This window comes from Oncorhynchus gorbuscha, linkage group LG05 (assembly GCF_021184085.1).
Source record: "Oncorhynchus gorbuscha isolate QuinsamMale2020 ecotype Even-year linkage group LG05, OgorEven_v1.0, whole genome shotgun sequence".
In the NCBI taxonomy this organism is placed as follows: domain Eukaryota; kingdom Metazoa; phylum Chordata; class Actinopteri; order Salmoniformes; family Salmonidae; genus Oncorhynchus; species Oncorhynchus gorbuscha.
Window position 1 is genome coordinate 96,097,614 of NC_060177.1, and position 14,821 is coordinate 96,112,434.

The window sequence follows — 14,821 nt, forward strand, 5'->3', positions numbered from 1 at the left end:
TGTGTGATTGCCAGGTGATAGCCAGGATTGACTGTTAGGTTGTGTTCTACTGTGTGATTGCCCAGGTGATAGCCAGGATTGACTGTTAGGTTGTGTTCTACTGTGTGATTGCCCAGGTGATAGCCAGGATTGACTGTTAGGTTGTGTTCTACTGTGTGATTGCCAGGTGATAGCCAGGATTGACTGTTAGGTTGTGTTCTACTGTGTGATTGCCAGGTGATAGCCAGGATTGTCACTGAGACATGTACTGGATGTCATAAGGTGAATGCACCAATTTGTAAGTCGCTCTGGATAAGAGCGTCTGCTAAATGACTTAAATGTAATGTAAATGTAATGTAAATGTAATGTACGTGGTTTGTTGCCCCTCTATTGATATGATGTCATGGACCCGTTGTGTTGCCAGGTGACCACAGAGCCCCCCGAGGCGCCTCTCTACCCAGCTGAGGAGCTGTATGGCATCGTAGGAGCCAACCTCAAACGCAACTTTGACGTCAGAGAGGTACCCCCCCCCTCCATGTTTATTAATGTACTTATTATGGGAGTCCAAGGGGTCTGGATGAGCTGAAACCCCCTATTGTACTGGTTCATTGTTATTATGGGAGTTCAAGGGGTCTGGATGAGCTCAAACCCCCTATTGTACTGGTTCATTGTTATTATGGGAGACCAAGGGGTCTGGATGAGCTCAAACCCCCTATTGTACTGGTTCATTGTTATTATGGGAGACCAAGGGGTCTGGATGAGCTCAAACCCCCTATTGTACTGGTTCATTGTTATTATGGGAGACCAAGGGGTCTGGATGAGCTGAAACCCCCTATTGTACTGGTTCATTGTTATTATGGGAGTTCAAGGGGTCTGGATGAGCTGAAACCCCCTATTGTACTGGTTCATTGTTATTATGGGAGACCAAGGGGTCTGGATGAGCTGAAACCCCCTATTGTACTGGTTCATTGTTATTATGGGAGACCAAGGGGTCTGGATGAGCTCAAACCCCCTATTGTACTGGTTCATTGTTATTATGGGAGACCAAGGGGTCTGGATGAGCTCAACCCCCCTATTGTACTGGTTCATTGTTATTATGGGAGACCAAGGGGTCTGGATGAGCTGAAACCCCCTATTGTACTGGTTCATTGTTATTATGGGAGTCCATGTCCCACAAGGGCATTTTAAATTAACTGTAAGGTTGTGTTATAATATATTTAATATGTTCTACTGTGTGATTGCCAGGTGATAGCCAGGATTGACTGTTAGGTTGTGTTCTACTGTGTGATTTCCAGGTGATAGCCAGGATTGTCGATGGCAGCCGGTTTGATGAGTTCAAAGCCTTCTACGGAGATACGGTGGTCACAGGTGAGTACTAGAGGCTGGTCGCTATCAGTTTATACTACCTGGGGTTTAGGCTGGTCGCTATCAGTTTATACTGCCTGGGGGTTTAGGCTGGTCGCTATCAGTTTATACTACCTGGGGTTTAGGCTGGTCGCTATCAGTTTATGCTACCTGGGGTTTATACTACCTGGGGGTTTAGGCTGGTCGCTATCAGTTTATGCTACCTGGGGGGTTTAGGCTGGTCGCTATCAGTTTATACTACCTGGGGGTTTAGGCTGGTCGCTATCAGTTTATGCTACCTGGGGTTTATACTACCTGGGGGTTTAGGCTGGTCGCTATCAGTTTATACTACCTGGGGTTTAGGCTGGTCGCTATCAGTTTATGCTACCTGGGGTTTATACTACCTGGGGGTTTAGGCTGGTCGCTATCAGTTTATGCTACCTGGGGGGTTTAGGCTGGTCGCTATCAGTTTATACTACCTGGGGGTTTAGGCTGGTCGCTATCAGTTTATGCTACCTGGGGTTTATACTACCTGGGGGTTTAGGCTGGTCGCTATCAGTTTATACTACCTGGGGGTTTAGGCTGGTCGCTATCAGTTTATGCTACCTGGGGGGTTTAGGCTGGTCGCTATCAGTTTATACTACCTGGGGTTTAGGCTGGTCGCTATCAGTTTATACTACCTGGGGTTCAATACATAGAGTTAAGAAAAGATTTACTAAATAAACTAAAGTACATTTTTTTTAAATAAAAAGTACCACAACTTGAGACTCTCGGCTCCACTACAACCCTGTCGATGTTAATGGGGGCGTGTTCGGCCCGCTCCACTACAGCCCTGTCGATGTTAATGGGGCCTGTTCGGCCCGCTCCACTACAGCCCCGTCGATGTTAATGGGGGCGTGTTCGGCCCGCTCCACTACAGCCCTGTCGATGTTAATGGGGGCGTGTTCGGCCCGCTCCACTACAGCCCCGTCAATGTTAATGGGGGCGTGTTCGGCCCGCTCCACTACAACCCTGTCGATGTTAATGGGGGCGTGTTCGGCCCGCTCCACTACAGCCCTGTCGATGTTAATGGGGGCGTGTTCGGCCCGCTCCACTACAGCCCCGTCGATGTTAATGGGGGCGTGTTCGGCCCGCTCCACTACAGCCCCGTCGATGTTAATGGGGGCGTGTTCGGCCCGCTCCACTACAGCCCCGTCGATGTTAATGGGGGCGTGTTCGGCCCGCTCCACTACAGCCCCGTCGATGTTAATGGGGCCTGTTCGGCCCGCTCCACTACAGCCCCGTCGATGTTAATGGGGGCGTGTTCGGCCCGCTCCACTACAGCCCCGTCGATGTTAATGGGGGCGTGTTCGGCCCGCTACACTACAGCCCCGTCGATGTTAATGGGGGCGTGTTCGGCCCGCTCCACTACAGCCCCGTCGATGTTAATGGGGCCTGTTCGGCCCGCTCCACTACAGCCCCGTCGATGTTAATGGGGGCGTGTTCGGCCCGCTCCACTACAGCCCCGTCGATGTTAATGGGGGCGTGTTCGGCCCTCATTTTCCTGTAGCTCCTTTAGCATCCGTCATCTGACCTCTTCCGTATTGAGCGAGTCACTGGTAATTACTGTTTAGTTTTAGCCTTTAAGCAGGAATCAGGAGGATAGAATTATGGTCAGATTTGCCAAATGGAGGGCGAGGGAGAGCCGATTTGTGTTAGAGCCGATTTGGACATATTTGTATAAAAGACCGAACATATGGAGCTCCATGTATATTTGCGTTAATATATTAAATATGAATGTAAATGATGAAATATTAGGTACGTACCTTTATGATTTATATTTACCCGATTGAGATATATTAATTTGTTGTTAGTGTAACTCGGACATTTGGCCCCCCCTCTTGCCTGTTCATTGTATTGTGGTAAGTGTGTTAGGATAAAGGCAGGAAGTTGGGCCTTCGGGAGAGGGAGTCCTTGCTAGATGCGGGAGCGGTATAGTTTTTTGACCATACAGACATACAGACATAGACATACAGGTCATAATATGTATTTTCCATATCAAGTATTATGTGCTTTAAGTTGATTGGAGACTCATTTATTTGTTAGATATAAGAAGAATAAACATTTTTGTTGCACCATATCCCTGGATGTCATTGAATGTTTGGCCGTTTGGAAAACTTGAGTGTGGACTGTATGCGTACCAAACAACCCCGCTTCAGGCTTGGGCAGTGGCTATGGTAAAGACGAAAGGAAGCCACTACAGAGAGCTTTGTATGAGTCTCTGTGTGTAGTTCAGCCTCACCCATTGCGGACAGGTGTATAAAATCAAGCACACAACCATGCAATCTCCATAGACAAACATTGCCAGTAGAATAGCCTTACTGAACAGCTCAGTGACTTTCAATGTGGCACCGTCATAGGATCCCACGTTTCCAACAAGTCAGTTTGTCAAATTTCTGCCCTGCTAGAGCTGCCCCGGTAAACTATAAGTGATTGTGAAGTGGAAACGTCTATGAGCAACAACGGCTCAGCCGTGAAGTGGTAGCCCACACAAGCTCACAGAACGGGACCACCGAGTGCTGAAGCATGTAGCGCGGTTGTCCTCGGTTGTAACGGCCACTACCGAGTTCGTAACTGCCTCTGGAAGCCACTTCAGCACAAGAACTGTTCGTCAGGAGCTTCATGAAATGGGTTTCCATGGCAGAGCAGCAGCACACAAGCCTAAGATCACCATACATAATACCAAGCGTCAGCTGGAGTGGTGTAAAGCTCGCCACCATTGGACTCTGGAGCAGTGGAAACACGTTCTCTGGAGTGATGAATCGCTCTTCTCCATCTGGCAGTCTGACGGACAAACCTGGGTTTGGTGGATGCCAGGAGAACGCTACCTGCCCCAATGCACAGTGCCAACTGTAATGTTTGGTGGAGGAATAATGATCTGGGGCTGTTTTTCATGGTTCAGGACCTTTAGTTCCAGTGAAGGAACCTCTTAAAGCTACAGCATACAATGACATTCTAGATGATTCTGTGCTTCCAACTTTGTGGCATCAGTTTGGGGAAGGCCCTTTCCTGTTTCAACATGACAATGCCCTCGTGCACAAAGCGAGGTCCATACAGAAATGGTTTGTCAAGATCGGTGTGGAAGAACTTGACTGACATTCACAGAGCCCCGACCCATATTAACGACCATGATTTTTGGAAGGAGATGTTGGACTAGCAGGTGTCCACATACTTTTGGTCATGTGGTGAACATCCACAGTACAGAACCTTAAAGTACAGCCAGTATTTGGATATAACCCTGCATGTGTTGAGGGACAACGTGTTGTTGAAGAACAGGTGTGATTAGCCCTGCGTGTCGTTGAAGAACAGGTGTGATTGATTCATTCTCATGTCTGTTCACAGGGTTCTCCAGGATATTTGGTTACCCTGTTGGAATCATTGGTAACAATGGAGTCCTGTTCTCAGAGTCTGCTAAGAAAGTAAGTTTATGCCATTGAAGTTGATCTGTCACACGATGACAGAGAAGTAGAATATTTTAGTTCACAGTAAAATAACCAGTATGTACATCATGACTTCTGCATTACTGTGCTCCAGGCAACTCATTTCATAGAGTTATGCTGTCAAAGAAACATTCCACTTCTCTTTCTCCAAAACATCACGGGTAAGTACAGACGAGAGGGATTCCCTCTACAACACATGGCTGGCAGGGGGTATGAAGTTCAATGGGGCATCTTTTTGTTTTGTGCTCTGACCCTGTGTCACTCTCTGTCCTCCTCCCCCTCTATCCTCCTCCCCTCTCTGTCCTCCTCCCCTCTCTGTCCTCCTCCCCTCTCTGTCCTCCTCCCCTCTCTGTCCTCCTCCCCTCTCTGTCCTCCTCCCCTCTCTGTCCTCCTCCCCTCTCTGTCCTCCTCCCCTCTCTGTCCTCCCCCCTCTCTGTCCTCCTCCCCTCTCTGTCCTCCTCCCCCTCTCTGTCCTCCTCCCCTCTCTGTCCTCCTCCCCCTCTGTCCTCCTGCCCCTCTGTCCTCCTCCCCTCTCTGTCTCTCTCTGCAGGCTTCATGGTGGGCAGGGAGTACGAGGCAGGTGGCATCGCCAAGGACGGGGCTAAGATGGTCACGGCGGTTGCGTGTGCCAACGTGCCCAAGATCACGGTGATCATCGGCGGCTCGTACGGAGCGGGCAACTACGGCATGTGTGGCAGAGCCTACAGGTACACCCTACACACTACATAGTACACACTACAGGTACACCCTACACGCTACATAGTACACACTACAGGTATACCCTACACACTACATAGTATACCCTACACACTACATAGTACACACTATAGGTATACCCTACACACTACATAGTACACCCTACACACTACATAGTATACACTACACACTACATAATACACCCTACACACTACATAGTACACACTACAGGTATACCCTACACACTACATAGTACACACTACAGGTATACCCTACACACTACATAGTACACACTACAGGTACACCCTACACACTACATAGTACACACTACAGGTACACCCTACACACTACATAGTACACACTACACACTACATAGTACACACTACAGGTATACCCTACACACTACATAGTACACACTACAGGTACACCCTACACACTACATAGTACACACTACACACTACATAGTACACACTACAGGTATACCCTACACACTACATAGTACACACTACACACTACATAGTACACACTACATAGTACACCCTACACACTACATAGTACACACTACATAGTACACACTACAGGTATACCCTACACACTACATAGTACACACTACAGGTAGTACTACACTACATAGTACACACTACATAGTACACCCTACACACTACATAGTACACACTACAGGTACACCCTACACACTACATAGTACACACTACAGGTATACCCTACACACTACATAGTACACACTACACACTACATAGTACACACTACACACTACATAGTACACACTACATAGTATACACTACATAGTACACACTACAGGTACACCCTACACACTACATAGTACACACTACATAGTACACCCTACACACTACATAGTACACACTACATAGTACACCCTACACACTACATAGTATACACTACATAGTACACACTACAGGTATACCCTACACACTACATAGTACACACTACATAGTACACACTACATAGTACACCCTACACACTACATAGTACACACTACATAGTATACCCTACACACTACATAGTACACACTACATAGTATACCCATAGTATACCCTACACACTACATAGTACACACTACAGGTATACCCTAAACACTACATAGTACACACTACATAGTACACACTACATAGTATACACTACACACTACATAGTACACACTACATAGTATACCCTAAACACTACATAGTACACACTACATAGTATACCCTACACACTACATAGTACACACTACAGGTATACCCTAAACACTACATAGTACACACTACATAGTACACACTACAGGTATACCCTAAACACTACATAGTACACACTACATAGTATACCCTACACACTACATAGTACACACTACAGGTATACCCTAAACACTACATAGTACACACTACACACTACATAGTACACACTACATAGTACACCCTACACACTACATAGTACACCCTACACACTACATAGTACACACTACATAGTACACACTACAAGCCTACAGGTATACCCTAAACACTACATAGTACACACTACAAGCCTACAGGTATACCCTACACACTACATAGTACACACTACATAGTACACACTACATAGTACACACTACATAGTACACACTACAGGTATACCCTAAACACTACATAGTACACACTACATAGTATTCCCTACACACTACATAGTACACACTACAAGCCTACAGGTATACCCTACACACTACATAGTACACACTACATAGTACACACTACAGAGTACACACTACATAGTACACACTACAGGTATACCCTACACAATACATAGTATACACTACACACTACATAGTATACACTACATAGTATACCCTAAACACTACATAGTACACACTACAGGTATACCCTAAACACTACATAGTACACACTACATAGTATACCCTACACACTACATAGTACACACTACAAGCCTACAGGTATACCCTACACACTACATAGTACACACTACATAGTACACACTACAGAGTACACACTACAGAGTACACACTACAGGTATACCCTACACACTACATAGTATACACTACACACTACATAGTACACACTACATAGTACACACTACATATTATACACTACATAGTACACACTACATAGTACACACTACAGGTATACCCTACACACTACATAGTATACACTACATAGTACACACTACAGGTATACCCTACACACTACATAGTATACACTACACACTACATAGTACACACTACATAGTATACACTACATAGTACACACTACAAGCCTACAGGTATACCCTACACACTACATAGTACACACTACAAGCCTACAGGTATACCCTACACACTACATAGTATACACTACATAGTACACACTACAAGCCTACAGGTATACCCTACACACTACATAGTACACACTACAGGTATACCCTAAACACTACATAGTACACACTACATAGTATACCCTACACACTACATAGTACACACTACATAGTATACCCTAAACACTACATAGTACACACTACATAGTATACCCTACACACTACATAGTACACACTACATAGTATACCCTAAACACTACATAGTACACACTACATAGTATACCCTACACACTACATAGTACACACTACAGGTATACCCTAAACACTACATAGTACACACTACATAGTATACCCTAAACACTACATAGTACACACTACATAGTATACCCTACACACTACATAGTACACACTACAGGTATACCCTAAACAAGAAATCAGCTCCTAAGTGATTTAATATAACACATCAGTTCCTAAGTGTTCCTGCACATAATAGAGACACAAATGTAAACAAGGTTTGAAATTATTTTATTTTAGTCTGACATTACATCTGTTTTGGGATTCTTGCGGTCAATTTGAAGTCTAGAAATGATTTGTAATTTTGTTTTCCGGCCTCCATCCACTCAAGAAAAAAAATGTTGTGCGACTGAATCTAAATGTTGATCCCTGCCCTATATGGACAGAACTATTTTACTGAGGTTTGGTCCTAGGATTAGGTCCTTCTTTCCTGGTAGCTAGAGGGACCCTTGGTTCCTCATGTACAGTAAACAGGATGTCTCCTCCCCTCCTCCAGCCCCCGGTTTCTGTACATGTGGCCCAACTCCCGTATCTCTGTGATGGGTGGAGAGCAGGCTGCCACCGTACTAGCGACCATCACGAGAGACCAGCGGACTAGAGAGGGCAAGGAGGTCAGTATTACTCCACCATCTCTCAGTGGGTTAACATCTAGAGACCAGCGGACTAGAGAGGACAGGAGGTCAGTATTACTCCACCATCTCTCAGTGGGTTAACATCTAGAGACCAGCGGACTAGAGAGGACAGTATTACTCCACCATCTCTCAGTGGGTTAACATCTAGAGACCAGTGGACTAGAGAGGACAGTATTACCTCACCATCTCTCAGTGGGTTAACATCTAGAGACCAGCGGACTAGAGAGGACAGGAGGTCAGTATTACTCCACCATCTCTCAGTGGGTTAACATCTAGAGACCAGCGGACTAGAGAGGACAGTATTACTCCACCATCTCTCAGTGGGTTAACATCTAGAGACCAGCGGACTAGAGAGGACAGTATTACTCCACCATCTCTCAGTGGGTTAACATCTAGAGACCAGCGGACTAGAGAGGACAGGAGGTCAGTATTACTCCACCATCTCTCAGTGGGTTAACATCTAGAGACCAGCGGACTAGAGAGGACAGGAGGACAGTATTACCTCACCATCTCTCAGTGGGTTAACATCTAGAGACCAGCGGACTAGAGAGGACAGTATTACTCCACCATCTCTCAGTGGGTTAACATCTAGAGACCAGTGGACTAGAGAGGACAGTATTACCTCACCATCTCTCAGTGGGTTAACATCTAGAGACCAGCGGACTAGAGAGGACAGGAGGTCAGTATTACCTCACCATCTCTCAGTGGGTTAACATCTAGAGACCAGCGGACTAGAGAGGACAGGAGGTCAGTATTACTCCACCATCTCTCAGTGGGTTAACATCTAGAGACCAGTGGACTAGAGAGGACAGGAGGTCAGTATTACTCCACCATCTCTCAGTGGGTTAACATCTAGAGACCAGTGGACTAGAGAGGACAGGAGGTCAGTATTACCTCACCATCTCTCAGTGGGTTAACATCTAGAGACCAGCGGACTAGAGAGGACAGTATTACCTCACCATCTCTCAGTGGGTTAACATCTAGAGACCAGCGGACTAGAGAGGACAGGAGGTCAGTATTACCTCACCATCTCTCAGTGGGTTAACATCTAGAGACCAGCGGACTAGAGAGGACAGTATTACCTCACCATCTCTCAGTGGGTTAACATCTAGAGACCAGTGGACTAGAGAGGACAGTATTACCTCACCATCTCTCAGTGGGTTAACATCTAGAGACCAGCGGACTAGAGAGGTCAGTATTACCTCACCATCTCTCAGTGGGTTAACATCTAGAGACCAGCGGACTAGAGAGGACAGGAGGTCAGTATTACCTCACCATCTCTCAGTGGGTTAACATCTAGAGACCAGCGGACTAGAGAGGACAGGAGGTCAGTATTACTCCACCATCTCTCAGTGGGTTAACATCTAGAGACCAGCGGACTAGAGAGGACAGTATTACCTCACCATCTCTCAGTGGGTTAACATCTAGAGACCAACGGACTAGAGAGGACAGTATTACCTCACCATCTCTCAGTGGATTAACATCTAGAGACCAGCGGACTAGAGAGGACAGGAGGTCAGTATTACTCCACCATCTCTCAGTGGGTTAACATCTAGAGACCAGCGGACTAGAGAGGACAGGAGGTCAGTATTACTCCACCATCTCTCAGTGGGTTAACATCTAGAGACCAGTGGACTAGAGAGGACAGGAGGACAGTATTACTCCACCATCTCTCAGTGGGTTAACATCTAGAGACCAGTGGACTAGAGAGGACAGGAGGTCAGTATTACTCCACCATCTCTCAGTGGGTTAACATCTAGAGACCAGTGGACTAGAGAGGACAGGAGGACAGTATTACTCCACCATCTCTCAGTGGGTTAACATCTAGAGACCAGTGGACTAGAGAGGACAGGAGGACAGTATTACTCCACCATCTCTCAGTGGGTTAACATCTAGAGACCAGCGGACTAGAGAGGACAGTATTACCTCACCATCTCTCAGTGGGTTAACATCTAGAGACCAGCGGACTAGAGAGGACAGTATTACCTCACCATCTCTCAGTGGGTTAACATCTAGAGACCAGCGGACTAGAGAGGGCAAGGAGGTCAGTATTACCTCACCATCTCTCAGTGGGTTAACATCTAGAGACCAGTGGACTAGAGAGGACAGGAGGTCAGTATTACCTCACCATCTCTCAGTGGGTTAACATCTAGAGACCAGTGGACTAGAGAGGACAGGAGGTCAGTATTACTCCACCATCTCTCAGTGGGTTAACATCTAGAGACCAGCGGACTAGAGAGGACAGTATTACTCCACCATCTCTCAGTGGGTTAACATCTAGAGACCAGCGGACTAGAGAGGACAGTATTACCTCACCATCTCTCAGTGGGTTAACATCTAGAGACCAGCGGACTAGAGAGGACAGGAGGACAGTATTACCTCACCATCTCTCAGTGGGTTAACATCTAGAGACCAGTGGACTAGAGAGGACAGGAGGTCAGTATTACCTCACCATCTCTCAGTGGGTTAACATCTAGAGACCAGCGGACTAGAGAGGACAGGAGGTCAGTATTACCTCACCATCTCAACATCTAGAGACCAGCGGACTAGAGAGGACAGGAGGTCAGTATTACTCCACCATCTCTCAGTGGGTTAACATCTAGAGACCAGCGGACTAGAGAGGACAGGAGGTCAGTATTACCTCACCATCTCTCAGTGGGTTAACATCTAGAGACCAGCGGACTAGAGAGGACAGGAGGTCAGTATTACCTCACCATCTCTCAGTGGGTTAACATCTAGAGACCAGCGGACTAGAGAGGACAGTATTACCTCACCATCTCTCAGTGGGTTAACATCTAGAGACCAGCGGACTAGAGGGCAAGGAGGTCAGTATTACTCCACCATCTCTCAGTGGGTTAACATCTAGAGACCAGTGGACTAGAGAGGACAGTATTACTCCACCATCTCTGTGGGTTAACATCTAGAGACCAGCGGACTAGAGAGGACAGTATTACCTCACCATCTCTCAGTGGGTTAACATCTAGAGACCAGTGGACTAGAGAGGACAGTATTACTCCACCATCTCTCAGTGGGTTAACATCTAGAGACCAGCGGACTAGAGAGGACAGGAGGTCAGTATTACCTCACCATCTCTCAGTGGGTTAACATCTAGAGACCAGCAGACTAGAGAGGACAGGAGGTCAGTATTACCTCACCATCTCTCAGTGGGTTAACATCTAGAGACCAGCGGACTAGAGAGGACAGGAGGTCAGTATTACTCCACCATCTCTCAGTGGGTTAACATCTAGAGACCAGCGGACTAGAGAGGACAGGAGGTCAGTATTACCTCACCATCTCTCAGTGGGTTAACATCTAGAGACCAGCGGACTAGAGAGGACAGGAGGTCAGTATTACCTCACCATCTCTCAGTGGGTTAACATCTAGAGACCAGCGGACTAGAGAGGACAGTATTACCTCACCATCTCTCAGTGGGTTAACATCTAGAGACCAGCGGACTAGAGAGGACAGGAGGTCAGTATTACCTCACCATCTCTCAGTGGGTTAACATCTAGAGACCAGCGGACTAGAGAGGACAGTATTACCTCACCATCTCTCAGTGGGTTAACATCTAGAGACCAGCGGACTAGAGGACAGGAGGTCAGTATTACTCCACCATCTCTCAGTGGGTTAACATCTAGAGACCAGCGGACTAGAGAGGACAGGAGGTCAGTATTACCACACCATCTCTGTGGGTTAACATCTAGAGACCAGCGGACAAGAGAGGACAGGAGGTCAGTATTACTCCACCATCTCTCAGTGGGTTAACATCTAGAGACCAGCGGACTAGAGAGGACAGGAGGTCAGTATTACTCCACCATCTCTCAGTGGGTTAACATCTAGAGACCAGCGGACTAGAGAGGACAGGAGGTCAGTATTACCTCACCATCTCTCAGTGGGTTAACATCTAGAGACCAGCGGACTAGAGAGGTCAGTATTACCTCACCATCTCTCAGTGGGTTAACATCTAGAGACCAGCGGACTAGAGAGGACAGGAGGTCAGTATTACTCCACCATCTCTCAGTGGGTTAACATCTAGAGACCAGCGGACTAGAGAGGACAGTATTACCTCACCATCTCTCAGTGGGTTAACATCTAGAGACCAGCGGACTAGAGAGGACAGTATTACCTCACCATCTCTCAGTGGGTTAACATCTAGAGACCAGCGGACTAGAGAGGACAGGAGGACAGTATTACCTCACCATCTCTCAGTGGGTTAACATCTAGAGACCAGCGGACTAGAGAGGACAGTATTACTCCACCATCTCTCAGTGGGTTAACATCTAGAGACCAGCGGACTAGAGGACAGTATTACTCCACCATCTCTCAGTGGGTTAACATCTAGAGACCAGCGGACTAGAGAGGACAGTATTACCTCACCATCTCTCAGTGGGTTAACATCTAGAGACCAGCGGACTAGAGAGGACAGTATTACTCCACCATCTCTCAGTGGGTTAACATCTAGAGACCAGCGGACTAGAGAGGACAGTATTACTCCACCATCTCTCAGTGGGTTAACATCTAGAGACCAGCGGACTAGAGAGGTCAGTATTAACAGACCATCTCTCAGTGGGTTAACATCTAGAGACCAGCGGACTAGAGAGGACAGGAGGTCAGTATTACCTCACCATCTCTCAGTGGGTTAACATCTAGAGACCAGCGGACTAGAGGACAGGAGGTCAGTAATTACTCCACCATCTCTCAGTGGGTTAACATCTAGAGACCAGCGGACTAGAGAGGACAGTATTACCTCACCATCTCTCAGTGGGTTAACATCTAGAGACCAGCGGACTAGAGAGGACAGTATTACCTCACCATCTCTCAGTGGGTTAACATCTAGAGACCAGCGGACTAGAGGACAGGAGGTCAGTATTACTCCACCATCTCTCAGTGGGTTAACATCTAGAGACCAGCGGACTAGAGAGGACTAGTATTACTCCACCATCTCTCAGTGGGTTAACATCTAGAGACCAGCGGACTAGAGAGGACAGGAGGACAGGAGGTCAGTATTACCCACCATCTCTCAGTGGGTTAACATCTAGAGACCAGCGGACTAGAGAGGACAGGAGGTCAGTATTACTCCACCATCTCTCAGTGGGTTAACATCTAGAGACCAGCGGACTAGAGAGGACAGGAGGTCAGTATTACTCCACCATCTCTCAGTGGGTTAACATCTAGAGACCAGCGGACTAGAGAGGACAGGAGGTCAGTATTACCTCACCATCTCTCAGTGGGTTAACATCTAGAGACCAGCGGACTAGGAGGTCAGTATTACTCCACCATCTCTCAGTGGGTTAACATCTAGAGACCAGCGGACTAGAGAGGACAGTATTACCTCACCATCTCTCAGTGGGTTAACATCTAGAGACCAGCGGACTAGAGAGGACAGGAGACAGTATTACCTCACCATCTCTCAGTATTACTCACCATCTCTCAGTGGGTTAACATCTAGAGACCAGCGGACTAGAGAGACAGAGGACAGTATTACCTCACCATCTCTCAGTGGGTTAACATCTAGAGACCAGCGGACGGTATTACTCCACCACCACTCACCAGTGGGTTAACATCTAGAGACCAGCGGACTCCACCATCTCTCAGTGGGTTAACATCTAGAGACCAGTATTATTACTCACCATCTCTCAGTGGGTTAACATCTAGAGACCAGCGGACTAGAGAGGACAGTATTACTCCACCATCTCTCAGTGGGTTAACATCTAGAGACCAGCGGACTAGGAGGACAGTATTACCTCACCATCTCTCAGTGGGTTAACATCTAGAGACCAGCGGACTAGAGAGGACAGTATTACCTCACCATCTCTCAGTGGGTTAACATCTAGAGACCAGCGGACTAGAGACAGTATTACTCACCATCTCTCAGGGGTTAACATCTAGAGACCAGCGGACTAGAGAGGACAGTATTCTCACCATCTCTCAGTGGGTTAACATCTAGAGACCAGAGACCAGCGGACTAGAGAGGACAGGAGGTCAGTATTACTCCATCATCTCTCAGTGGGTTAACATCTAGAGACCAGCGGACTAGAGAGGACAGTATTACCTCACCATCTCTCAGTGGGTTAACATCTAGAGACCAGCGGACTAGAG

General features: G+C 47.0%; 1 protein-coding gene across 2 annotated transcripts in view; it reads left to right on the forward strand.

The window, feature by feature from the left end:
• mccc2 (methylcrotonyl-CoA carboxylase subunit 2) overlaps nt 1-14,821 on the forward strand; it is a 46,691-nt gene that overhangs the window by 14,310 nt on the left and 17,560 nt on the right. For both annotated transcript variants that reach the window (XR_006838948.1, XM_046351533.1), the window contains exons 10-15: nt 404-499; nt 1,275-1,347; nt 4,705-4,781; nt 4,897-4,963; nt 5,353-5,509; nt 8,587-8,701. Coding sequence is in view for 1 of the 2 variants with exons in the window: in XM_046351533.1 (XP_046207489.1) it covers nt 404-499; nt 1,275-1,347; nt 4,705-4,781; nt 4,897-4,963; nt 5,353-5,509; nt 8,587-8,701 (585 nt within the window). In the remaining variant the exon portion in view is untranslated. The remainder of the gene's footprint in view (nt 1-403; nt 500-1,274; nt 1,348-4,704; nt 4,782-4,896; nt 4,964-5,352; nt 5,510-8,586; nt 8,702-14,821) is intronic.